The sequence below is a fragment of the Mesoplodon bidens genome (genome assembly GCF_964165515.1).
Source record: "Mesoplodon bidens genome assembly, chromosome: 7".
NCBI lineage: Eukaryota > Metazoa > Chordata > Mammalia > Artiodactyla > Ziphiidae > Mesoplodon > Mesoplodon bidens.
In genome coordinates this window covers 42845712-42872482 of record NC_138164.1, presented here as the reverse complement: position 1 = coordinate 42872482, position 26771 = coordinate 42845712, and the positions used below count along the sequence as shown (strand labels likewise).

Sequence of the window (26771 nt, the reverse complement as noted above, 5' to 3'; positions counted from 1 at the left end):
CACCTGGGTTCATTTTTCTTGTGTCTGAAGAATACCCTTTAATGTTTTCCCTCATCGTGGCTCTGCTGATGACAAATTGTCAAATGTGCCTGTGTGTCTGTCTGGAGATGTATATTTAACCTCCATTCTTAAAACACATTTGACTGCGTATTGAATTCTACAATGGCAATTCTTTTCTTTCAGCACATTAGATATGTCCCTATTGTCTTGTGCCTCCTATTATTTCTATTTAGAAGTCATCTGTAAGCCTAACTGTTGTACCTTTGAATAATCTGTCTTTTTCTCCGGTTGCTTTTAAGATTGTCTTTTCCCTTGATTTCCAGCAGTTTTATTATGGTTTATCTAGGGGTGGATTCAGTTTTATTTACCTCGTTCAGAGTTCGTAGGGGCTTCTTGAATCCCTAGCTTGGTGTTTTGCCTTAGTTCAGGCGCTTGGGCTCTGTACCACACATGCAGTGGGGAGCTCCTAAGGCTTCTGAACAAGTGACTGATGCAATGACATTTGTGGACAGTAATCAGGGTGAAAATGATCGTTACAATTTCTCACGTACTAGGCGTTCCCTTGAACATTTCATCTCTTCATCTTCACAACAGTGCTGTGATCTAGAAATCATCCTCTCCATTTTACAGATGAGAAAGTCAAGGCTACTAGTTACTAGTAAACTAACTAGCCCAATGGCACAGTCGGTTTTGTCTGACTCCAGGTTCGTCTGACTTCAGTGACGCTGGCGTAGCAAACAGCCACATGCTACTGTTTACACTGAAATTAATGAAAATTAACTAAAATTTTTAGTTCAGTTCCTCCGTCACACCAGCCCCATTTCGAGTGCTTGATCCCCAGATGTGGCTGGTGGCTGCCGTATTAGACAACACAGCCTCGCTCAGAGTACCTGTACCGTTGCAGAAAGTTCTGTTGGACAGAGCTGCCTTACAGCTGGGTAACTCTCAGAGTACCGTTAAGATTGCACTGGAAGAATCTAAACTCGAGGCGAGGAGGCCAGTTATCACAGTCCAGCTTGCATGTGAGAGGGACTGGAGGACAGGCGTGAGACCACTGAGTGTGAGAGAGGGAGTAGGGCGGCCGCTGAAGGTGACTCTGAGGCTTGGGGCTGGGAACGGGGGCTGTTCATGCAGAACACAGATAAGGGCAGAGTCCAAGGCTGGACTTGGCTTTTGCAGCATATGAAAAAGGCTGCTGACATACAAGTCAGAGCATGTTTAGACCTGGGAGAACACTAAGGCCCAGAGAGCTTAGATGACTTTTCCAAGGTAACGGAGCTGGGTAGAGGCTCTTCCACTGGACCACACTACTCAGAAGAAAGCTCTTAAGGGCTTTTCTGGGTCTTTTATTACATCCCTGTGATCCCCCTCTTCAGATCCCTAAAAAGACAGCCTGTGAATTTGTTTCAGCACAAAAACTTTCCATTATTTATGAGAGTTTGCCTCATTTCCTGTTAGTGCCAGGGCCCAGGGCTCAGCAGGTACATCCAAGAATTGAGCAGCTGCGAGGTCTACACTGGCCAGCCAAGGGTAGCGTGGAGCACGCCCAAGCTTACCGTGCGTTGACTGTTACCCAAGCAAGGGGGGAAAAGTAGGCAAGCTTCTCCACTTTAAATACCTTCCTTGGCAGGCTGCAGTTCTTAATAGACATTGCTTTAGCAAGCCTCCAGAGAGGTTACCACCAGTGAGTGTGTTCAAAGTGGTAACGACAAACAGTTATGATAATAAACCCAATCATAACATTTCCAAGTACCCATCACGAGTTATTAGAACGAGACTGTATGGCGGACATTCCCGTCCACCTTTCCTAGGTTACAACAGTACTTAACACACTCACAGAGCCCTTAAGCACTATGCCAAACATTGAATCCCCACAATAACTCTATGCAGTGATACTAGTATCATCATCCCCAATTGACAGATGAGGACACTGAGTCACGGAGCAGTGAAATAACTTTCCGAGTGTCGTACGGCTTGTTAGGGACCGAGCTGGGATGGGAGTGTGCGGTAGAACATAGTTGAGCCCCGGGTGCAGAGCTCGGCCCTTTCCCGTAGGGGGCAACTCCCTGTGAGTTTGCCTCCACCCTGTGCATGCCTGTGACCCCTGCTGCTGGGCTGCAGCTGTCCCTACCCCTCAGGGACTCCCCCACGGCCACTAGCACCCCCCCAGAAGAGTTTCCCCAGAGGGCATGATGATCACATTAGCAGCAAGCCCACACTTTCATCATCCTTTCAGGTGGAAGAGAAGCTTCGGGAGGATTCCAGAAGGAAATTGCTTCAGCTGCAAGAAATGAGGAACAGAGAAAACCTCATTAAAGCCAATTTGGAAAGGGCAGTAGGTCAGGTAGGCGTGCTGCAGAGCCCCTTCACGGGCCCGTGCTCTCCACGGAATCCCGCACCCAAGCGACCGGCAGGGATGAATGAGGAGGAAGACGGCCTGGCTTAGTTCACCCGCTTATCTCAGGGGCAGGGCTTTGTGTGGCTTCCGCGTCCCCATGGATTTCACTAAAGAGGCTTTTCCTTCTGGGAAGCTGCCCACTTCAGTGTTTGCTGTTGCCTGAGACCCTGACCAAGCAGCCAGTCCCAGCTCATGGCCCACGCCAGTGAACCAGCTGTGCGGTTCCCTCTTGGGAAGGGTTTGAGCTCTTGACCCCGGTGGTGTTTCTAGCACTTTCTCCTTCACATTTTTTGTCCTGACATTTACAGCGATCTTTCTTCCTCTGGGACCCCAAACAGATGCTACAGTCAGTGTCCCCAGGGAAATGCCAAATTTCTGTTTGTTTGTTTGTTTGTTTTGTTTGGCCGAACCGCGTGGCTTGCAGGATTTTAGTTCCCCAACCAGGGATGGAACCCGTGCCCCCTGCAGTGGTGCGTGGAGTCTTAACCACTGGAGCGTCAGGGAAGTCCTGTCACTTTTCTTAATAAAGTAAAGCCCAGAATACCACAGCTTATGCCAGGTGGAGGTGGGCAGGGTTGGGAGTGGGCCATTTCCCAGGACTCTGACCCAAGATGGCCCAGTGGCCCTTCCTCTGACACGTGGCACAGACATGAGGGCCAGAACATGCAAACGAGCCTTCACCAAAGGCTAAGGGAGAGCAAACGAGAACCCAAGATGGGGCACTGGCCCTCCAGAACACAGCCCACCGAGGGCAGCCCATCTTGGACCCCCTCCACAAGGCATCCTCTCCTGGCAGCCACGGCTCCAGGGGGACCAAGAACGTTTTGCGTGTATGTGTTTGTGCTTTTCTTTTTCTGGGAGAGTGAGTCCACCTGGTCACTCATTGGATGCTCAGAAGGATCTGTAAACCACCAAAAAAGGTTAAGAACCACGATCCTTAAAGGAGCCCTCCGTCCCACCCAGCTCAGCTCCCAAAGCCCTTGCGTTTGGTAGCATCCAAGCCTGAACCATCAGTGTGACCGGAATTTGTCCCACGCACTGAACTTCAGAGGCAACCACAAGTTAAATGACGATGCTGACCCTCAGGCAGGTTTGAAAGCCTCTTCAACCAACTTCCACACCATCACCCCCGGTGTCCTTTCTCCTGCAGGGTGCCGACCCCTTAGCAAGGCAGAGAGCCCGCCAGCCTGGGCTTCCCTCCGTGCACCTGGGCTACCCCTCACCTTGCTGGCACTCTGCACCCACTGTGCACACCCGCCTTGAGGGCATGATCTGCGCCACTTGCCGAGCGCCTGGTCATGGCTCTGGCCAGGGGTCATCCAGGAAGACCCTCAGAGACACTGAGATTCCTCCAGGTCTAGACTCGAGAGAGAAAGGATGAACAAGGCTTCTCTGTGCTGCCTGGGCCTTCCTGCTTCACCCCCTTGTCTCCACAGCCCGCTCCCGGCCTGAGGTCCTGCCCTTCCCCAGGCCAGTGACCACAGGACTCAGCCCACCGTCCAGCAGGACCTGTCCCTCCCCACCCCCACCCCCCACCAAGCAGTCCTGTAGGGCGCCTCTGGTGATAACGCGGGCCATTGCCCACAGGGCCCTCTACATAACCTCTTCCTCGGGCGAGCTAGGACCCTCCCTTGGCCATGAAACCAGCAGACGACCCAGAGTCCCTCCAATCACCCAGCTGGCTTCCAGCAGGATGACTGCAGAGGTGACCTTAGGAGAGTCACAATTCCTCTACTTGGCTTCCCAGAGCTCCCTGGTGTGCAGCAGACTCCTGTGTCTTAGGACCTGTTGACGTTCTCATTGATTCCGTGGCCCTTGTGGTCCTTCAGGGCTCTGTTTTAGAGCCTTTCATGACCACATTTTGCCAGTGAGCCAAAAACCCAGGCCAAGGGCCATCACGTTGGGAAATTTGCAGAGAATCTTGGGCTTCTTTGCCGTTCAAGTCTCATGAGCCTGGGGCATCTTGAACTCGTCATTCTAGAAGCCCTGATTTAATTTAACTGCATTGTTTCATCATCCATAATATGAAGACACCAGCATCAGGGAGGCACTCAGTAAAAACTGGCTGCGGAGCTGGAGGAATCAGGCTCCCTGACTTCAGACTATACTACAAAGCTACAGTAATTAAGACAGTCTGGTACTGGCATAAAAACAGAAAGATAGATCAGTGGATCAGGATAGAAAGCCCAGAGATAAACCCACGCACATATGGCCAACTTATCTTTGATAAAGGAGGCAGGAATGTACAGTGGAGAAAGGACAGCCTCTTCAATAAGTGGTGCTGGGAAAACTGGACAGGGACATGTAAAAGTTTGAGATTAGATCATTCCCTAACACCATACACAAAAATAAGCTCAAAATGGATTAAAGACTTAAATGTAAGGCCAGAAACTATCAAACTCTTAGAGGAAAACATAGGTAGAACACTCTATGACATAAATCACAGCAAGATCCTTTTGGACCCACCTCCTAGAGAAATGGAAATAAAAACAAAGATAAACAAATGGGACCTAATGAAACTTCAAAGCTTTTGCACAGCAAAGGAAACCATAAAGAAGACCAAAAGACAACCCTCAGAATGGGAGAAAATATTTGCAAATGAAGCAACTGACAAAGGATTAATCTCCAAAATTTATAAACAGCTCATGCAGCTCAATAGCAAAAAAACAGACAACCCAATCCAAAAATGGGCAGAAGACTTAAATAGGCATTTCTCCAAAGAAGATATACAGACTGCCAACAAACACATGAAAGAATGCTCAACATCATTAATCATTAGAGAAATGCAAATCAAAACTACAATGAGATATCATCTCACACCAGTCAGAATGGCCATCATCAAGGAATCTAGAAACAATAAATGCTGGAGAGGGTGTGGAGAAAAGGGAACACTCTTGCACTGCTGGTGGGAATGTGAATTGGTACAGCCACTATGGAGAACGGTATGGAGGTTCCTTAAAAAACTACAAATAGAACTACCATATGACCCAGCAATCCCACTACTGGGCATATACCCTGAGAAAACCATAATTCAAAAAGAGACATGTACCAAAATGTTCATTGCAGCTCTATTCACAATAGCCCGGAGCTGGAAACAACCTAAGTGTCCATCATCGGATGAATGGATAAAGAAGATGTGGCACATATATACAATGGAATATTACTCAGCCATAAAAAGAAACGAAACTGAGCTATTTGTAATGAGGTGGATAGACCTAGAGTCTGTCATACAGAGTGAAGTTAGTCAGAAAGAGAAAGACAAATACCGTATGCTAACACATATATACGGAATTTAAAAAAAAAATGTCATGAAGAACCTAGGGGCAAAACGAGAATAAAGACACAGACCTACTTGAGAATGGACTTGAGGATATGGGGAGGGGGAAGGGTAAGCTGTGACAAAGCGAAAGAGAGGCATGGACATATATACACTACCAAACGTAAGGTAGATAGATAGTGGGAAGCAGCCGCAGAGCACAGGGAGATCAGCTCGGTGCTTTGTGACCGCCTGGAGGGGTGGGATGGGGAGGGTGGGAGGGAGGGAGATGCATGAGGGAAGGGATGTGGGAACAGATGTATATGTATGACTGATTCACTTTGTTATAAAGCAGAAACTAATTAAAAAAAAAAAAAAGAGAAAAAAAAAAAAAAAAAACAGCAAAAAAAAACCTGTAATGCTTGAGAAAAGGTGCAAATTTCAACTTTACTACAATACTTGAATGAGTAAAAATTAATAGGTTACAATGAAAATATTTAACTGAAAACAGTATTATACGCGGTAATAATTTTATGTTGTGTTCTGAAAGATTTCTTTGGTGTTTTATATATTCTTTACACTAAAAATTAAAGCAAATGGTACTTAAAAAAAAAAAAAAAACTGGCTGAACTGAAGGAGAGGACTTTGAACATCTGACTTGACAGGTGTTTCTGTTATAAGCATTCGATGAACGTTTATTGAGTGCCTGCTGTGTGCCAGGCTGCACCAGGCTCCGGGGACCTGGAGAGGAATACAGGAGACGTCGTCTTCAGGACACAAGGTCTAAGGCACAAAACGGCAGCAGGCAGCTCCTCCTTCTCTCCCCAGGCGCCCTTGCTGATGACACGAGTTACCTGGGCTGACAGCCTCAATGTTTATCTCACATCCTGGTGCCAACGTAGGAATTACAGAAGAGCGCTCCTGGCCCTGGACTTCCCACTGGATAATTGGCAGTAAGTGGCTCTTCCGAGAGCCCGAGACGTGTGTGTGCTGACCGTGTGCGTCGGCTAGGTTAAGCGGGCACACCTGAAAAGTCATTAAAACCTGCTGTCCCCCTCTCTTGTGTGGGCACTGCCCCTTCCGGTGAGAGGTGAAGGTGTTAATTACCCATAATGACCACTAAAGGCGTGCAGAGCCTTCTCAACGATTTCTCCCAGACCCAGCGATGGAGGCGCCTCCCCCAGCCTTGCAGCTGCAGCTGCGCCACTCACCTCATCCCCTTCCCTTTCTTTGTGCTGCAGCTGGAGCTTTTCAGAGGTCAGGTCCTCAAGGCCACTTGCGGACGCGTGAAACCGTTCCAGGACAAACCCGTCTCCAATCAGCAGGCTCGTCTCTCTTCCCCACTTTCTCCTTCAGGGACCCGGGGCTCCAGATACTGGGAGCATATGTTCCTGTTTTTTGTTGGTGGCACATAATTTTCACACTGTTGCTACTCCATAAAGATTTGTTTTGATTTTCTGGGAATTCCTGGCTTTTAAAGTAAAAGCCAGTTAAACTCCCTTGTAGTGTTTCTGTGAAAATCAAATTAAACCACCCAGGACTGTGTCTGGTCGGCAGACCCGCACGGTGAACCTCCGTTAGCCCCGCGAGGAAAGGGGCGGCCTCAGCATGGACGGTGCGTCCTCGCTCGCTCGTTCCTCCTGAAGTGGCAGATGGCAGTGAGGGTGGGCCTCTGGCTGTAACGATGCCTTATTATCCTTCCGTTTATCCTCTCCAACCCTGGGTGTCAGCGCACGGGTCACAAGATCACACCACGGGCTGCACTCAGACGACCTCCTTTTTAGGAGCCCACAGCATCAGGCTCAGCGTGATGAATCCCTCCCAGAATGCAGAAGAATCTAGAACACACTCGTGGCCACATGACAGGCCTTTGGCTCTTAAAAAACCATCTCTGATCCTGGGAAACATGCCCCGGTGACAGAGCCAATATCCACCCTCCAGAGCCATCCCCAAAACACGCCAGGACCTCCCTCCTCCGAGCTTAAGCTGAAGCCCTCCATGTCCCCTCCCCCCAGAGCCACCCTGCATTTTAATTAATTAATTTATTTATTTTTGCTGGGTTGGGTCTTCGTTTCTGTGCGAGGGCTTTCTCCAGTTGCGGCGAGCAGGGGCCACCCTTCATCGCGGTGCGCGGGCCTCTCACTATCGCGGCCTCTCTTGTTGCGGAGCACAGGCTCCAGACGCGCAGGCTCAGTAGTTGTGGCTCACAGGCCCAGTTGCTCCGCGGCATGTGGGATCTTCCCCGACCAGGGCTTGAACCCGCATCCCCTGCATCGGCAGGCAGACTCCCAACCACCGCGCCACCAGGGAAGCCCCACCCTGCATTTTAAATCTTTTCTTTTTCTTTTTCTCACCAGTTACTAGAGAAGAGCAGCAGGGTCACAGAGGACAATATCAACGTTTGGCAGAAAAAGCAGACCCTGCAGAAGGAGACCCAGCTCAGCAGCTGCAAAGAGGAGGAAATCACCCAGAACACCAAGAAGCTGAAGACATCCTTAGACAGTTGCCAGGTGCCCCCTTCTCCATTCCTCAAATGTCCCCTGTGTCTCATTTTTGTGCTCCTTGTTCAGGAAATTGTCCAGCTCTGCTTTTAGTCCACCTTTTCTCTTGTTGGAGAAATCTGTTTGAGATCAGAAAACAAAGGACCTCCAGAAATGCCTCCCAGGTGAACTTGGTGTGGCCAAGGAGAAGCTGCCCGACACACTCCAAGTACTGCCTTTGGGAGGCCCCAGACCCCGGGGGAAAGAAAAAACAGCCCCGTGTTATTTCCAGAGAAACCAAAGAAACATTCTGCTCTTTATTTGCAGTTTTCTTTTCTGTCCCAGCAGTGGCAGGCTGCTCTTACCCTTATTGGACCAGAGGGTCTGGCAGAGCCCCCACTTCATGGCCCCCACGCAGGGATCCAGCTTATCACATCAGGCAGCTGCTTCTGCTTTCTCTGGAAATATGCAGCTGCTATCTGGGGAGTCTGGGCAAATGTTGGCTTGTCAGCACTCTTTCAAGTCAGGAAACCGCACTTTATGACCAGCTTGTGTGTTGATCTCAGCAGGAATTCTGTAACCAAATTTGCTTCCCCTTTCAGCCAAATCGTCCTTGGCAATTTGGCTTTGGAATTGCCTATACCTAAACAAAGGGTCTCTTTGACCATCCAGAGTCCCAATTAGAGTGCACGTGAAATAAAAGCTGCCTCCTTCCTTCCGCCCCCCAAAAAAGGGAAGTAGAACTGGGCCGTCACAGGGCGGCCAACATACGGCCCTGCCTGCTTCACGGGCCCGTCAAGAACACTGCTCTGTGCGGGTCACAGCCATCAGGTGGTATTTCTGGCGATGGTGCCCGGGCTCCTCACGACCTCATCTCTTTCCAGGCATGCATGACAATGTCTTGCTGTAGCAATGACCTGAAGAAGGAGGTCGACCTCCTGCAGCACCTGCAGGTCAGCCCACCTGTCTCAGGGCTCCAGAAGGTGGCGCTGGACATCTTGCGCCTGTCACTGTCCTGGCTGGAGGAAACGGAGCATCTCCTCCACGAGGTGGGGATCCAGTTCTCCAGCTCCGACAAAGGTGATTGAAACTCTTTTCTCACATAGTTACATGACTGAAATATTGCGTTGAATCTGATCACGATGGGACATCTGTTGAGGGAGGCTTCTTAGGTATGTGGCCAAGTGTTCCCTTCTCCAGACTTCACTTTGCTTCACCACTTGAGAAGCAGTGTTCCTGGAAACAAGTACACAAGTGCGACGTGATTACTGGAGAAAAAGGAGACGTGACAGAGTCAACAGGAAAAATCGAAATTATGCTCAATCTTCTCTCTCAGAAGTAACCCTATATATACATAGAGAGAGCAGAGACGGTTTTCAGAGCAGTTTTATGTTCATGGCAAAATTGAGAGGATGATACAGAGATTTCCCAGGTACCCCCTGTCCCCACTCATACACAGCCTCCCCCATATATCAGCATCAGCACCAGAGAGGTACAGTTGTCAGGACTGATGAACCTACATTGACCCATCCGAATCACCCCAAAGTCCATGGTTTATATTAGGGTTCACTCTTTTTCATTTTAATTTTATTGGAGTGTAGTTGATTTACAGTGCTGTGTAGGGGTCACTCTTGGTGTTGTACATCCTATGGGTTTGGGCTTGGACAAATGTGTGATGACATGTATCCACCATTATAATATCATACAGAATCGTTTCACTGCCCTGGCCTTTCTCGCCTTCTGAGATGGCCCACGCTCTGTCTGTGGAGTGTGTTTCTCTCTAAATAAGTCCACGTCTTACCTATCACTTTGTCTCTCACTGAATTCTTTCTGCGATGAGACATCAACAACCTGAGCTTCATTAAGTCCTGAGACCAGCAGGTCCACCAATAATGAGGCCCACCCCGGGGAGGACCCAGAGGCCCTATAAATCACGATGCTCCACCGGGAAGATGGTCCAGTCCTAAAGGTGCCTTTGATCCCAAATCTACTGCCCTAAGCAGAAGCCAGGGAGCATGGTGGGGGATGTGGTTCAGATCAGGCCATCTCTGAGCAGATTGGTGGATTCTGTGCACAAAGTCCTGGTATTAGGTCAACTCGATTTATGAGTTTCACTTCTCAGGTCACTCTGTAACTACACAGTAACAGAAAGGACAGAGAATTCATTAAAAGCCACCTGTGGAGTCCATAGAGGGGAAGTGGGGTGGGTGAAGTTACAGATCAGGGGCGTGGTAATAAAGCAAAATGATGATAACCCATAAACCCAAATATCTAGAAACTGATATTCTAGAAATTGAGGAAAGTAAAGCTACAAGTTTAACAAAATAAAAAGAAGCAAAGGAGAAGCCAACTTCAAAGCCAGCCTCTGCAATTCCTCCAGGGCAGGGCACATTTGTCTGATTGAAGCCTGGCCCTGCTGTTCTTCAGTGCCTTCCTATTAGTGCCTGAAGTAATCAACATCTCCAGTAATCCCTCTGCAGTGTTCAGGAATTCAACTCGTCATGGGGAAACCTGTGGTTTGACGACTTATGTTTTTAAGAAACCTTCTTTTCTTTTCAAAACTGGACATTTTTATTTCAAATAAAAGAACCTATCCCCCCCCCAAAAAAGAATAGTTTCACTGCCCTGAAAATCCTCTGTGCTCCCTCCCAGCCCCCGCGCAGCCCCTGGCAACCACAGATCTTTTTTACCGTCGCCATAGTTTTTGCCTTTTCCAGGATATCATGTAGTTGGAATCATACAACTTTTCAGATTAGTTTCTTTTATTTAGTAATATGCATTTTCGTTTCCTCCAAGTCTTTTCATGGCTTGATAGCTCTTTTTTTCTTTTTAAGTGCCCAATAATATTCCATTATCCATTCACCTACTGAAGGACATCCTGGTGGCTTCCAAGTTTTGGCAGTTATGAATAAAGCTGCCATAAACGTCCACGTGCAGAGTTTTGTGTGGACATGTTTTCAACTCCTTTGAGTAAATACCAAGGGCGCGGTTGCTGAATTGTGTGGTTAGAGTACATTTAGGTGTTTTTTTAAATTTTAATTTATTTTATTTTATTTATTTTTGGCTGCGTTAGGTCTTCATTGCTGCGCACGGGCTTTCTCTAGTTGCCGCAAGCGGGGGCTACTCTTCCTTGTGGTGCACGGGCTTCTCATTGCAATGGCTTCTCTTGTTGCGTTGCATGGTCTCTAGGTGCGCAGGCTTCAGTAGTTGTGGCACGCGGGCTCAGTAGTTGTGGCTCACAGGCTCTAGAGCACAGGCTCAGTAGTTGTGGCACCCAGGCTTAGTTGCTCTGCGACATGCGAGATCTTCCCAGACCAGGGCTTGAACCTGTGTCCCTTGCATTGGCAGGCAGATTCTTAACCACTAGGCCACCAGGGAAGTCCGTAGAGTACGTTTAGTTTTTAAGAAAACCACAAAACTCTTTTCCAAAGTGGCTGTTTTGCGTTCCCGCCAACAATGAATGAGAGTTCCTGTTGCTTCACATCCTCGCTAGCGTTTGGTATCGTCACTACTATCATATTTTGTGTGGAACTTCCAGGGCATTTTCCCATGGAAAGAGCTGTGTGATTCTAGGCAAGTTACTTCCCCTCTCTGTGCCTGTTTCTTTACCTGTAAAATGGGGATAATAGGGAATACTCACCCCGTAGGATTTTTGTGAGGATTAAAATGCATTGATATATGTAAAGTTCTTAGAATAGTACCTGACATAAAATAGGCACTACCTATCCACGTGTATTGATTTTTTAACTTTACAAAAGAATAATGTCATATTATACCCAATTTCCTTTAGTTTCATTCCTAACAGTACATCTGGAGCATCCTTCAATGTCAATACACACAGATCTACATCATCGCTGTCACTGATGGCAAGGAACCCCATTCTGAAGGATGTACCATAATTTATTTAGCCAGTCCTCTATCATGGGCATTTAAGTTGCTTCCAGTTTTTCACACTTAATAGATGAGGCTGACATAAATATTATTCACACATACCTGTTCATCTTATCTTTATCATCCTAGATGTGGAAGGATATGAACCACTTTCATTCAACAAAGATTTATCGCAGGCCTCCTAGATACCAGGCACAGTGCAGGATGGAAATATAATGGGGTCAGAAACGGGTAGAATCCAGGTTAAGGGGTATATGGATGTTGGCTGTAAAATTCCTCCCTGTTCGCTGTACATTTGAAATCTTTCATTATAAAATATTGGGGAACTAACAGGCACTCTCCCTGCGCTTGTAGATCTTAGGGTCTCAGGGAGGAATAGGGTGGGGCCTTAACTGAAAAATCACTCACATGTAAAACTTTAATCATGACAGTTGCTTTGAAGAAGTGCAGGGCTCTGACCTGGTCAGGGACGGCAGGGCAACTGCAGGGTGCATAGGAGTTATTTGCCAAAGAGGGGAGGGGAGGGCATTCTGGGTGGAGGGAGCAGCGTGGTGGGATCGAAGGAAGCATGGAGAACTCAAGGGGCTTAAAGAAATGGAGGCGGAGGGCAGGGACTGGTGAAGGAGGTCCACAGGGGCTGTATCATGTTGTGGCCGGGGGCTTGCAGAGCCCTGGTAAGAAGCTCTGCTTTAACCTGAGAGCAGAGAGAAGCCCACGAAAGGTTTTAAGTAAGGAACTGATGGAACAGGCTTGCATTTGGAGACAGTCATCTTGGCCACGAGTGGAAAATGTACAGGAAGGTGGCCAGGACAGAACCCCGGGAGAGCAGTTAGGAGGCTGTCACAAGACACGATGGTGGCCCTCACTGTGGCAATGGAGGGGATGGAGCAAGAGAGAAGATTCCAGGAGCATTTAAGAGATGAATCAACAGGCCTCAGTGATGGAGTTAGATATGGCTAGAAGGGAAGTGATGGAGAGAAAGGGGGCTACAGATCTCCAGGTTTCTGGCTTGTGTTAAAAGTACAGATGTGGTTCCTTCACTAAAATCCAGAGTAAGGAATGCCACAGGAAGACCGGGTTTGAGAGGGAAGATGAGTGTGAGGTGCCTGTAGACATCCAAAGTGAGGTGCCAAGGACGCAGCTGTCACCCTGGATATCCAACCATATCAGTGATGTGGCGCCGGAACCCAGAAGAACATGTGCCACATAGCGGGTGCTTAGTCAGATGGGATGGATGGATGGGTGGATGGATGGATGGTGATTAAAGCCATACGTGTGAATGGTATCACTAGGAAGAAAGTATTGAATGAGAAGGGAGAGCCCAGGGCCACACCTGGGAAACTCCAACATTTATCGTTGATCCTTCTTGCCAAAGCGCTCTCCAGGGAGGCTGCACAACCTTGACATTCTTGCAATAATGAATGAGAATAGAGGAGTGATTTTCAACTCCGGTGATTAAACAACCCCAGCCAGGATATGTCTAAGGCAATCCAGAAGGTGGTGCGAATTCCTTTTAAATGTGTTTAAAAAGAAAGGCAAGGCTTCCCTGGTGGCACAGTGGTTGGGAGTCTGCCTGCTAATACGGGGGACACGGGTTCGAGCCCTGGTCTGGGAGGATCCCACATGCCGCGGAGCAGCTAGGCCCGTGAGCCACAACTACTGAGCCTGCGCGTCTGGAGCCTGTGCTCCACAACAAGAGACGCTGCGATAGTGAGAGGCCCGCGCACCGCGATGAAGAGTGGCCCCTGCTTGCTGCAACTAGATGAAGCCCTCTCACAGAAACGAAGACCCAAGACAGCCAAAAAAAAAAATAAATAAACAAATGTGGGGTTTAAGAAAAAAAAGAGAGGCAAAATCAAGATTTACTTTTCTGTAAGTGCCTGCCCCTCACAGATAGCATAGAGAAGAGGGGCGCTGCATTTCTCCCGGCAACCCAGACCCTCCCCAACCACTGTATTACTGTTGTTGTAATCATGGTAGAGTCTGAGTGTGCGTGAAACCAAGAGAGATGTGGCCCACAGTTCTAGCTGTTCTTCAAAATCAGAACTAAAACAAGGAAAGGTCATGATCTCTATCCTAGTAATAGCAGGGCCAAGCAATGTGTGCACTGTCCCCTCCCCAGGTTTTAGGAGTCACTGAAGCCTCTGTCTCTAAATCTAGTCTTACATTACCGTAAAGAAACATGGGTTGCAAAATTAAGCCATCAGGGGCTTCCCTGGTGGCGCAGTGGTTGAGAGTCCGCCTGCTGATGCAGGGGACACGGGTTCGTGCCCCGGTCCGGGAAGATCCCACATGCCGCGGAGCGGCTGGGCCCGTGAGCCATGGCTGCTGAGCCTGCGCGTCCGGAGCCTGTGCTCCGCAACAGGAGAGGCCACAACAGTGAGAGGCCCACGTACCGCTAAAAAAAAAAAAAAAAAAGAAGCTGGCTCAAAAACTTTTTATGTGTTAGACCACCATGATAAGTGATTCAAGGTACTTCCCATTACTGAGGCCAGCAGGGGATCCCCCAGTCACTCATCACCATACACAAGCAGTCCTAAGAGCCTTGTGTGTTCACAGTTCCTAAGAGGAGGGTAGGAACCATGGTTTGTTTAATTCCTCCTCAGTACTTGTCACTGTGTTAGTTGTTGTACATGTACTGTGTACTTTCATCTTCCAACAGCCCAATGAGCCAGGTACTATTGTCGTCTTTATTTTGCAAGTAAGGAAACAGAGTATCAATAACATTAAGGAACTTGCTCAAAGTCACACAGCTGGTACATGGTAGGGTCAGGACTCAAACTGAGGTTGTTGTGATCCTAGCACTTGTGCTTTTTCTGTGACCCCACATGCCCTCCGAAGATCCAGAGGGGTACCAGGTACATGCCCAGTTCCTAGAGGACAGGTTCTGTCGTTAACTTGAACAGAGACAAACCTGAGAGTTTCATTCCCTGGAGTGAAGGGTGTCTGATGCGTACCGCGGGCCTCGCCCCAGCAAAGCCCCATTTGCATTAGAGCAAATAATTCTGAGTTCAGGCTTTGGAGACCAGCTGCTAAGGTGTGACTCTCAAGTGTGCGCTTACTCATTGTGTGAGCAAGTCTCGACTTCTGTGTGCCTCTGTTTACTTGGTTATAAAATGGGGTTAAGATCTCACCAGGTAGTTGTGAGGATTAAACGACTTGGTACCCAAATCATGGGGTCACACATAAGCCTTAGTAAATGGTAGCTGCCATCCGCATCAGCCTTGAATACTTGTTGATTGAATGTGAACTAAATGTGGATGGCAAGCAGATGGGTATGCGCACAGGCAGGGCAGCTTGATTTACTCACGCCGAGGTGCCTTTACCTGTGACCCCTGCCGCATCTCTATTTGACAGCTAGTCAGATTTTCTTAGCCGTGAGCACTCAGTTCTCTTCCCAGGCCTTCTTCCTCAGCTCTTGACAATGGGCTGCATTTCCTAGCTGCCGAGTGGTAAAGCTGGGACTCCATCCAGGTCCCTCTGACCTCAAAGCCCCTGCTCTGAACCACCATACTACCTGCCTTTTAAAATATTGTCCTAAGGGATAAAACGCACGTAACGAGCTAGGTCTGTAAAATCCTGAAATAAATCCCTCAGGGAAATCCAGGTTGAGTAACTATTGTTGGATCATGTCATGAGCAGCCCAGGAGATTGGGGTCACTACTAAAGATCTGATTGGTTAAGATATCACCTAACACCTGTCAGAATGGCCGTCACCAAAAAGAACACAAATAACAAGTGTTGGCGAGGATATGGAGAAAAGGGAACCCTTGTACACTGTTGGTGGAAATGTAAATTGGTGTGGCCACTACGGAAAACAGTTTGAAGGTTTCTCAAAACACTAGAAATAGAACTATCATATGATCCAGCAATTCCACTCCTGGGTATTTATTCCCCTAAAATGAAAACCACTAATTCAAAAAGATACATGCACCCCAATGTTCATAGCAGCATTATATACGATAGCCAAGACATGAAAGCAACCTAAGTGCCCATCAACAGATGAGTGGATAAAGAAGATGCAGTAGGGAATTCCCTGGCGGTCCAGTGGATAGGAGTTGACGCTTTCACTGCTACGGCCCAGGTTCAGTCCCTGGTTGGGGAACTAAGATCCCACAAGCTACATGGTGTGGCCACCCCCCAAAAATAGATGTGATATATCTATATCTATATCTATATCTATATCTATATCTATATCTATATCTATATATGCAGTGGAATACTACACAGCCATAAAAAAGAATGCAATTTTGCCATTTGCAGCAACATGGATGGACTTGGAGGGTACTATGCTTAGTGAAATAAGTCAGGCAGAGAAAGACAAATACTGTATGATATGACTTTTATGTGGAATCTAAAAAATAAAACTAGTGAATATAAGAAAAAAAGAAATAGACTCACAGATATAGAAAACAAACTAGTGGTTACCAGTGGGGAGCGGGAAAGGGGGAGGGACAAGTTAGAGGTAGGGAAATAAGAGGAACAAACTACTGTGCTCACTTCAGCAGCACATATATAAAATTGGAACAATACAGAGAAGATTAACATGGCCCCTGTGCAAGGATGACACGGAAATTCATGAAGCGTTCCATCCTTTTGTGACCAGAATGGGAAGGAAATTCAAAAAAGAGGGGATATATGAATACATAGAGCTGATTCACGTTGCTGTACAGTTGAAACTAACACAACATCGTAAAGCAGCTATACTCCAATTTAAAAAAAAGAGGTACAAACTACTATGTATAAAATAAATAAGCTACAATGATATATTTTACAGCACAGGGAATATAGCCAATATATATTTTTTTAATTTCAGTTTTTCCTAATTTTTTTTAATTCTTTTCTTTTTTTTTTAAACCCCACATTTGTTTATTTATTTATTTTTTTGGCTCTCTTGGGTCTTCGTTTCTGTGCGAGGGCTTTCTCTAGTTGTGGCAAGCGGGGACCACTCCTCATTGTGGTGCACTGGCCTCTCACTGTCGCGGCCTCTCTCGTTGCGGAACACAGGCTCCAGAAGCGCAGGCTCAGTAGTTGCGGCTCACGGTCCTAGTCGCTCCGCGGCATTTGGGATCCTCCCAGACCAGGGCCCGAACCCGTGTCCCCTGCATTAGCAGGCAGACTCTCAACCACTGCGCCACCAGGGAAGCCCATAGCCAATATTTTATAATAACTATAAATGGAATATAACCTTTAAAAATTGTGAATCACTATGTTGTACACCTGAAACATACAATATTTTACATTGACTATATCTCAATTAAAAAATAAAAAAGCTGCGACCTAAAAAAAAAAAAATCTGATTGCTGAAGGATTACTGTGTGGTCCCACTGGAAGACAGGAAACATCTAAGGAGGACCTTAAAAGTCAGCTCCCCTCTCCTCCTGCCTGGTTTCTCAGCTTCTTTTGATAAGGGAAAGAAAGGACTTTTTACATTGATCTTTGCAAGCTCAGTTGATTGTGTCTATTTCTGCAAGACTTTGTTGCAAATAAAAGGATTCCCTGCATACATAGAAAATCGCTCTTTCTCAGATATCCAAGATACGCAGTATTTTTATGTGAAAAAAAAGAAAGTTGTAATACAATATGCACAGTGTTCTCCCCTTTTTTTTTCTTTTTTTTTTTTTTCAAATGCCAATATCCAACCACAGGAGAAATCTGGAGGAAAAGACATAAAAGTGTTGAGAGTATTATCCCAGCATGATGAGACTGCGTGAGCCTTGACTTTCCCGCAGTCGTTCAACAACTATTTATTGCAGCCCTACTGTGTGCCGGCCACTGAGGATACAGCGGGGGGACACTTTCCACTTTATGGGTTTCTGCCCTGTTTGGATTTGTGTAACAGGCATATGTAACTTTTGTAACCAGAACTATAATCAAGAATTGCTTCTTCTCCCAGAGAAGAAAATCCCTCTTTCCAACAGCCCAAGTCTGCATCACCCATCTCTGCCATCTCGGGATCCGCCCAGCGCCCCTCTCCTCATGCACCCTTCACATCAGCCAGCCCAGCCCTTCACTCTCCAGCCTCTAGTCTCTCTGAAAAGAGAATGACAGACCTAGGTCTGAATTCTGATCCTACTGCTTACCAGCTCCATAGCTTAACCTTGCTGGGCGTCTGTGTCTCACCTATAAATGCAAACACATTTCCTTGCTGGGCTGTTTGTAATGATCAGAAAATATCACATGGTAAACTTCTGGCATGGTGCCTGGCACACGGCAAGTGGTTAATACTGAATAGCTATTATTATAATATTATTATTCTCACTCTTCCAAGCTGGAAATTCTCAGCAAGTGGCATTGTCAGAGGTCAAGGGCCCAGGCACGAGCCGGTTCAGCTCCCCTCCTGTCTCTCTCCGCACCCACCTTTCCTCCTTTCCCTCCATCTTCCCTCACTATGTTCTCTTTCCAAATGCAGCTCTTCCCTCCCTGAGTCTCCCCTTCTCTCTCCCTCCCAGACCACCTTGTGCACAAGCTCCTGAATCACGACCTCCTTCTTCAGCGTCTAAAGCCTCCCACTCCATCTTTCTCCTTCGTCATCAAACATGCGCTTCAAGCTGGTGCATCTTCACTGGGACCACTGCTTCTTTAGCTCCTTTTCTACTGCTTGTACTCCTGTCCCACTAAGACCTTGAAATGCATTACACCCTGTGTGCTCACCACCAACTTCCCACATTGTCTTTGCCTCTTTGGCAACTGACGTGGCCCCCCTGCACTGAAGCCCCAGCTTCCTCCCACCACCATGTTCTCTCTGGCCTACCCAACCCTCTCGGTTTGCTTTCTTGAAACCCTCTCATCTTTGATAATTACAGCTTGGGTGGGTGATGCTCCTGGCAGCCAGTAGGTGGAGGCCAGGGATGCTGCTAAATGTCCTACGGTGCCCAGGACGGCTCCCACAACGAGGACTGTCCAGCCCAACACGTCGAGATGCTGCAGTTGAGAAATGCTGCTGGCTCCTTCGTCTCTAATACATCCCGGTTATTTTTCTGAAAAAAAAAAATCACCCTTCATTAAGCCAGCTCACTGCTCCATCAGAAGCTGAAATAGCAGTGACTCAGACCCTGGAGTCACACCACTGTGATCCCAATCCCTGGCTCAGCCATTTGCCAGCTGTGTGGCGTCAGGCAGCCACAGGTCTCAGAGCCCGACCGCCTCGTGTGTAAAAGGAGGCGATGGTGGGACAATACAGTGGGGTGATGCGTTGATTGCTTGGCAGAGGGCCGGGCACACAGGTCACACTCGTGACATTTCAGTGATGTTTAAATCAAGTTTATACTCTTTAGGCTACTGTTCTAGGCTGGCCACAAACTGAGCTCAGCTTTCCATCCCGACTCTTCCCTCTACTCCTCCCCTCCCCCATCATCTGCTCTAACCCAATTAAGCTCTTCCAGAACATGCACTGCATTTCCCCACCTCTCATCCTACCTCCTGCCTTCACCCCCCATATTAGTTTCCTATGGCTGTTCTAACAAATTACCACAAACTTAGGGGCTTAACACAACTCATATTTATTCTTTTACAGTTCTGGAGGCCAAAGGTCCAAAATCAGTTTCGCTAAGGTAAAGGCAAGGGGCTGCTTCCTTCTGGAGGCTCTAGGAAAGAATCCGTTTCCTTGCCTTTTCTAGTCTCTAGACTGGAAAAGGCGAGGAAATAAAAATTCCCCGCTTTCCTTGGCTCACGGCAGAGGAGCACCTTCAACTCTCTGCTTCTGTCACAACACCGTCTCTGTCTGTCTGTAGTCAGACTCCCTGTGTCTGCTTCTTGTAAGAACCCATGCGCCTATGTTGGGTCCCCCCAGCTAATCCAGGATAAGCCCGCATCTCAAGATCCTTACCTTCATCACATCTGCAAAGGTCCTTCTGCCCTGTCAGGTAATGTTCATAGGCTCTACGGATTAGGACCCAGACATCTTTGGGGGGGAGGCATCATTCACCCAACCACCTCTTCCATTCTGACACGCCATCCCCTCCAACTCTGCACACCCACTCGTGCCCACGCCCAGTGGGGCCTCAGCCAAGCAGTGATCACACCAGGTGAATGATGGCGCCTCCCCTGGGACTATTTCATAGACGGATGCTGTGCAAGGACCAACCTTGGGGAACTTCCCAGGATAAATACCCTGTTTAGAGGGAATAGGGCTTTCAAGAAACCAAGCTTGCTGCTGGGTGGAGCCCTGGGCTAGGACACAGAAGCCTGGGTTCAAGTCCATCCTCACACCTGTGGCCGAAGGTTCCCCCTCAGTGCCCCCGCCCTGGGAGGCTGCAGCCTCATATGAGCTGTGTGGCCTTGGACAAGTCATTTCACCTCTCTGGGCCTCGATGCCTCACCTGCCAAGGGAGGATGGTGAGCTAATTAGTACTGGCCTGTGGTAAGTGTCCAGTAAATAGCAGCTGTGATTTTTACATGCAGTAACTTCTTCCTGAGCCTTTCTTTTGAGTGTAAATTATTTCTTTTATAGATCACAAGGACCACATGGATGGATCATTTCTAGACTTAAAGACCCTCGGGATGGAAAAAAATGTTCGGAAAATATTGGATGTAAAACCTGACTTGCCAACTTTTTCAAGAGTAGAGATCGGAACGGTAACCAAAGAAACTTTGTCTCTGCATTGACTGACACGTGGGGAGGGTGGGCATGAGGACAGACACGAGCCGTGTGCCCTGGCACCACTGTATACATCATTGGTTCGAGGCCAGGTCCTCCCTGATGGGCTGGCACCTGTATGGACTGGTCGGTGCCTGGCCGTACCAGCGATCCAATGTTTGAATAGAAAGGCGGCTTCCCATCATGTACAGCATGATATAGCATTGCACTGATGCTGGCCAGGTCAATCTCTGGGCCCTCCTTTTCACATCACATGTTGTATTCTGCAGAAAATATCCAACAAGCTAATGTACAACAGTATGTCATGAGCTTGCCTAACATTTGCTTTTTGCTATAAACTGAAAAACATGAACACATAAAGGGCAGCAGAAGGGAGCCATGATGATTAAGAAGACACAAGTTCTAGAATCAGAGACCTGTGTCCTAATCCCAGCTCTGCAAGCTCTGTGACCTTGGGCAGCCTCCTAACCTTTCTGGGACTTCAATTTCCCAGCTGTAAAATGATGATGGAAAAATTAAAGGAGATCATTATGTAAAGTGCTTATCCCAGTGCCTAGCTCATAGCGAGCACTTTAATAGATGATAGTTATTATTGTCAAACAGTATTTAAAGAGTATTATCCAAGAAAACCTTCCTTTCTTAGGGAGCATAGTTTGTGTTTTCCAGGATTTTCAGAAGTAATTTGATTGTTAGGTTGAAAGTGCCCTGTATCCTAAATGGATGTTTGATCGGGTGTTTGACTGACACATGACAATGGACAGCTCAGGCCAGCGTGGCTTGCTTCGGCAGCTGGTCTAAACCAGCTTTTGGAAAACATAATAAAGCCATCCTCTCTGTACCAGCATTTTCTCCTACAATTTTTCTAGACATTTGCTCACACGTCTAGAGATGTGAGTCTTCAGAAACTTGTTGGTCTTCCTGATAAAATCGAACCTTCCTTCTCTGAGGTTGGGAGTAGAGGGACCGTCTCCAGGTGGGGAGCTCAGCTGGATCTCACGTCCTGATGGTCCTGCTTTCAAGACCTTCTCCTTGGCAACAAGCCCTCATCCCACCACTGACACCACAGAGCAGGAAACCTCCTAACTCTCAATCCTCCAAGGTTGGAGTAATTAAATGAAAGAGGAGGAGAAAGAATAGCTGACATCTGTGAACTGCTTACTGTGTGCCAGGCGTTGAGCTCAGCCGGCTCCATGCCTTATGTCATTTAACCATCGTAGCAGCCTTGTGTCATAGTTACTATTATTGTCCCCATTTAACAGATAAGAAAAATTAAGGCTTCAGGAGGTCAAGTACCTCACCCAAGGTCACAGAATAATGATTGAAGACACACCAGGGGTGTGTCCCTGGTGGTGTGTCTGCTAGCCTGCAGAGACCGGGTGGGGACTGTGTGCTTGGATCCTGTAGCCCAGGCTCTTCCTTAGTGACCCTCCCCTCAGGAAAAGAGGGGGCGTCTGGAGAGGTACAGAGGATGCAGCTCAGGGTAGCTGAAGACACTGAGCAGCATCTCAGGTTCTTTTTGCAGCAGATCTGCCCGGTTTATTGTTATCTTCAGATACCCTCTTTTATTCTCATCTCCATAGATACATAGACAAATATGTCCACTCTTATCTATCACAGTCACTTTGGGGGCCATTATAGTTTTTTAGTTGTTTTGTTTTTAATCTCAGAGGTTTTCAGGGTAGTGCCAACAAATGCTAGGGCTAAGAGGTGCTCATGGCAAGCATTAAAAACCAATTTATTTTTTAAGGAGGCTTATTATGGTTATTTGTAGTCGTTCAGATCGGGTAACCTATTCAGACTGGTGGCCATTCCATGCAGTCATTTGGGCTTCCAGCAGCCAGCTGGCTGGTTGGGGTCTTAGGGAGATGCAGCTGCAAACACTATCTGCATTGTCTCTGGAAAGGGTCTGAAGGGATGCCCACCCACCAGGTTCCAGAGCTAGGAGAAGGTAGGGCCAAATTTTGTGAGGGTATGGTTTCTGCTGCACAGAAATGAGATTCCTTTAATAAAATGGAGGGAGGCTATTTTCCACTTAACCTTCATTCGTTCATTCAACAAACATGCCCACTATGCACCACTCGGTGCCAGGTGCCATGCTGGGCACAAGGACGGAGATAGTGAGCAAAAGCCACATGGTCCCCATTTTTCTGGAGCTTGTCTTCTCAACATCAGCGGTACTGATTTTTTGAGCCAGGTAACTCTTTGTTTGGGAGACTGCCCTATGCATCGTGGGGTGTTTAGCAGCATCCTTGTCCTCTACCCACTAGACGCCAGCAGCAATTATGACACCCACAAATGTGTCCAGGCATTGCTAAATGTCCTGGAGGGGGTAGGGTGGCCAGAGTCACCCCCGGTTGAGAACCACTGGCCTAAAGGGAAGACAGACGAGACGGTGGCCAAAGAACGGCACAAGTGATGCATCATTTCAAAGGCAGTCGTGCTCTGAAGGGGTAGGAGCACAGTCATAAAGAAAGCAGTTCACAGAGTCAGACTGGATTTAAAACCAACTCTCTTGGCATGGACATATATACACACACATGCTACCAAAGGTAAAATAGATAGCTAGTGGGAAGCAGCTGCATCGCACAGGGAGAGCAGGTCGTTGCTGTGTGTCTACCTAGTGGGGTGGGATAGGGAGGGTGGGAGGGAGACCCAAGAGGCAGGGGATGTGGGGATATATGGATACGTATAGCTGATTCACTTTTTGATACAGCAGACACTAACACACCATTGTAAAGCAATTATACTCCAATAAAGATGTTAAAAAATTAACTCTCTCAAATTATTCTTTAGTATCTTTCCAGTTCTTCCATTATTCTTTGGGTTATTCTTCTGGATGTAGAAAATCATAACGGAACGCCAAGAGAGTTTTTCTTCTTTTTTTTATTTCAGCCTCAAAATGGCCTTTCCAGCCCAGGGTCCATCATGGTCTCTGAGAAGTTAAGGAAAATGGATGTGGCTGACGCTTTAGATCTTAGTGAAAAGCTGGTAGGTATACCCAGCATCAGTCCCGTCCTGTCCAAACGTGCGTGCCCTGCAGATAGTTTAAACATCAACTCCACATACATGTTTAGTTGTTACAGTAGCTCCACGAGACCCATCTCCTATCCCAGCATGGGCTGGAAATTTCAGAGCCCAATTCCTTGCAAGACTGGGTAGTAAGAATGAATGTTTATGTCTGTTGTCATTCCCCCTCCCCACTTCCCCCCAATTCTCAAAAAGGCATAGTGTAAATGGATGCGGGGGAAAATGAAAGTCGTACTAAAAGCCCCAAATGCACTCATTTGCAAAGCATGTGTTTCATCTCTGCAACTGCAGAAAATGAATGAAACAGAATTAGACGTTTGCCTCCTCAAAGTGGCCTCCAGCGGTCTTGGGCCAGGCCTCTTACCTGCGAAATGCTTTCTCGTAGTACATGGACATGAGCAAAACCCTCGGGACTTTGATGAACATCAAAGGTATGTCAGGTCACGTGTCCATGAAACACCTCTCCCCAAAAGAGAGGGAGAGAGTCTACCAGCTTCGACAAACAGACCTGTACCTGGTGTTTGATAAGATCACCCTACTGAAGAACCAGCTGCAGAGAAGAGAAGAGCTTTTGAGACGATACGAGAAGGACATTGAACAGCTCATGTGTGGCCCATGTCTCCGGCAAAAGGCCCAGGCCTCCGTTCTCCAGGCTAAACCTCGGTGCAGCTGCAGACCCGTAGGGACCAGGACAAGAGGACAGAGGCCTGGGTGTGGAGGGGGGCAGGCGGGATGGTGACTCAGGGCCTGATGGACCCAAGTCTCTGGGCAAGAAAGCAGCAGTTAAAGTACCCTACTGTTAAGGAATAAGGTGCACCTTTTATAAATGTGTCTGATGTTTCACCATGTGTGTGCTTTTCGTAATTCCATCCTATTTTCAGTGGTATCCGTTCCCCCACCCTCTCTGGGAAATTGGGAGGGGCTGGTAGCATAACCGTTGCCCCCTTCGTGCTGCACGTCCACAGCCAATGGGCTATTTATTCTGCCCTCTAGTCCCCACATCTTCAGCCGTCCCCCCACTTGTAAGGAAACCGCGAAGCCAGGCATATATGGAAGTGTTCTGAGGATCTCCCAGGTCGGGAGCATTGGTGGTGAGTGAGAAAGCTGAGGAGAAAAGAGACTTTGTCTCTCCTGTGTGCTCAGGCAGAGCAAAGTGTCGGTTCAGATGTACCAGTCACAGGTGGCAAAGCTGAAGGACATCTCCAGAGAGGCCGAAGAAAAGGCGCTGCTGAAAGAGGCCCTGGCGCACATGGAAGAGTGGCTGCACCAGGATAAGAGGGTCACCAGGGCGATCAGGCAGCAGAAGGTGAGAGGTCCCTGCTCGGAGCAGAGCCTCTGAGGCTGCCCCTCAGCTCCCTTTAGAAACTGCCAACTGAGGCCCCAGTGGGATCCAGGCAGCAGAGAATGCATTCACTCATTGCAAAGGAAGGTGGCAGAATAGCTTTAGCTTTAGGCAGACTTAGGTTTAGACTCTTGTTCTGCCATTTACTGTGTGACTTAAGGCAGCTTTTTTTTTAACATCTTTATTGGAGTATAATTGCTTTACAGTGTTGTGTTCATTTCTGCTGTGTAACAATGTGAATCAGCTATATGCATACGTATATCCTCAGATCCCTCCCTCTTGCGTCTCCCTCCCACCCTCCTTATCCCACCCCTGTAGGTGGTCGCAAAGCACTGAGCTGATCTCCCTGTGCTATGCAGCTGCTTCCCACTAGCTATCTATTTTACATTCGGTAGTGTATATATGTCCATGCCACTCTCTCACTTCGTCCCATCTTACCCTTCCCCCTCCCCATGTCCTCAAGTCCATTCTCTACATCTGTGTCTTTATTCCTGGCTGCCCCTAGGTTCATCAGAACATTCTATTTTTTTTTTTTTTAGATTCCATATATATGTGTTAGCTTAACCTCTCTGAGACTCATAGTCTAGCTTGCCTCTATTTTTTTTAACTTTCTTTTTTTTTATTTAATTTTTATTTTATATTGGAGTATAGTTGTTTTACAGAGTTGTGTTAGTTTCACGTGTACAGCAAAGTGATTCAGTTATATATATACATATATCTATTCTTTTTCAGATTCTTTTCCCATATAAGTTATTACAGAGTATTGAGTAGAGTTCCCTGTGCTATACAGTAGGGCCTTGTTGATTACATGTATTATATATAATAGTGTGTATATGTTAAACCCAAAATCCTAATTTATCCCTCCCCACCACATTTCCACTTGGTAATCATAAGTTTGTTTTCAAAGTCTGTGAGTCTCTTTCTGTTTTGTAAATAAGCTCATTTGTATCATTTTTTTTAGATTCCACATATAAGTGATATCATATGATATTTGTCTTTGTCTGACCTACTTCACATAGTATGATAGTCTCTAGGTCCATCCATGTTGCTGCAAATGGCATTACTTCACTCTTTTTTATGGTTGAGTAGTATTCCACTGTATATTTGTACCACATCTTCTTTATCCACTCCTCCATCGACATTTAGGCTGCTTCCATGTCCTGGCTGTTGTGAACAGTGCTTTCTGAGACTCATAGTCTAGCTCGTCTGTATTTTTTAACTTTTGATAATTCGTGTATTTTATCTTGTTTTTTCTATCCAGATAACTCTTTTTTCTACCAGTTTTATTGAGACATAATTGACACACAGCACTGTACTGAGCTTAAGGGTGTCCAGCATCATGATCTGACTTCCCTGCCTCCTGCAATGATGACCACAATCAGTTGAGTGAACAGCCCGAGTGTTTTTAAAGGCGGCGCTTCTGATTTTCATTGTTCTGCCAGGTGCCAGGTATACACCGAGGAATAAGCTCTCTGAGAATAAAGATTTGGGTTTGCTCTTCTGAGTAGCCAGAATAGTACTCCAGTCTTTCTGACTTGGGGCTGTGTATTTGTACACGCATGCTTGCGTGTATCTGTGTACATGTGAGTATGTGCTGTGTGTTTGCATGTGTGTGTATTTGCATGTGTGTGTTTGTTGCCTGCATGAGCTCTAAGGAGGCCAAGGTGATAGAAGGGTGCCCTTCTCCTCAAGCAGGAGGTGATGGTCAGATAGTTCCTTGCAGAAGCCTGCCCTCCATCCTGCGAACCTTCCAGGCAACAGGTTTCCAGACAGCAGGC

General features: G+C 47.2%; 1 protein-coding gene and 1 pseudogene across 2 annotated transcripts in view; one reads left to right on the top strand and one right to left on the bottom strand.

Moving 5' to 3' along the window:
* Positions 1-26771, bottom strand: part of LOC308620770 (centrosomal protein of 78 kDa-like) — a 1829729-nt pseudogene that overhangs the window by 249123 nt on the left and 1553835 nt on the right. The window lies entirely within an intron of this gene.
* Positions 3113-24990, top strand: LOC308620101 (uncharacterized protein; the record flags this gene model as incomplete). The annotated part of the gene is made up of 8 exons (XM_081239430.1): positions 3113-3260; positions 3835-4103; positions 8012-8164; positions 8959-9214; positions 20478-20602; positions 23517-23612; positions 24037-24257; positions 24795-24990. The coding sequence occupies 8 exons, from the start codon at positions 3113-3115 to the stop codon at positions 24988-24990; spliced, it is 1464 nt and encodes a 487-aa protein (XP_081095556.1).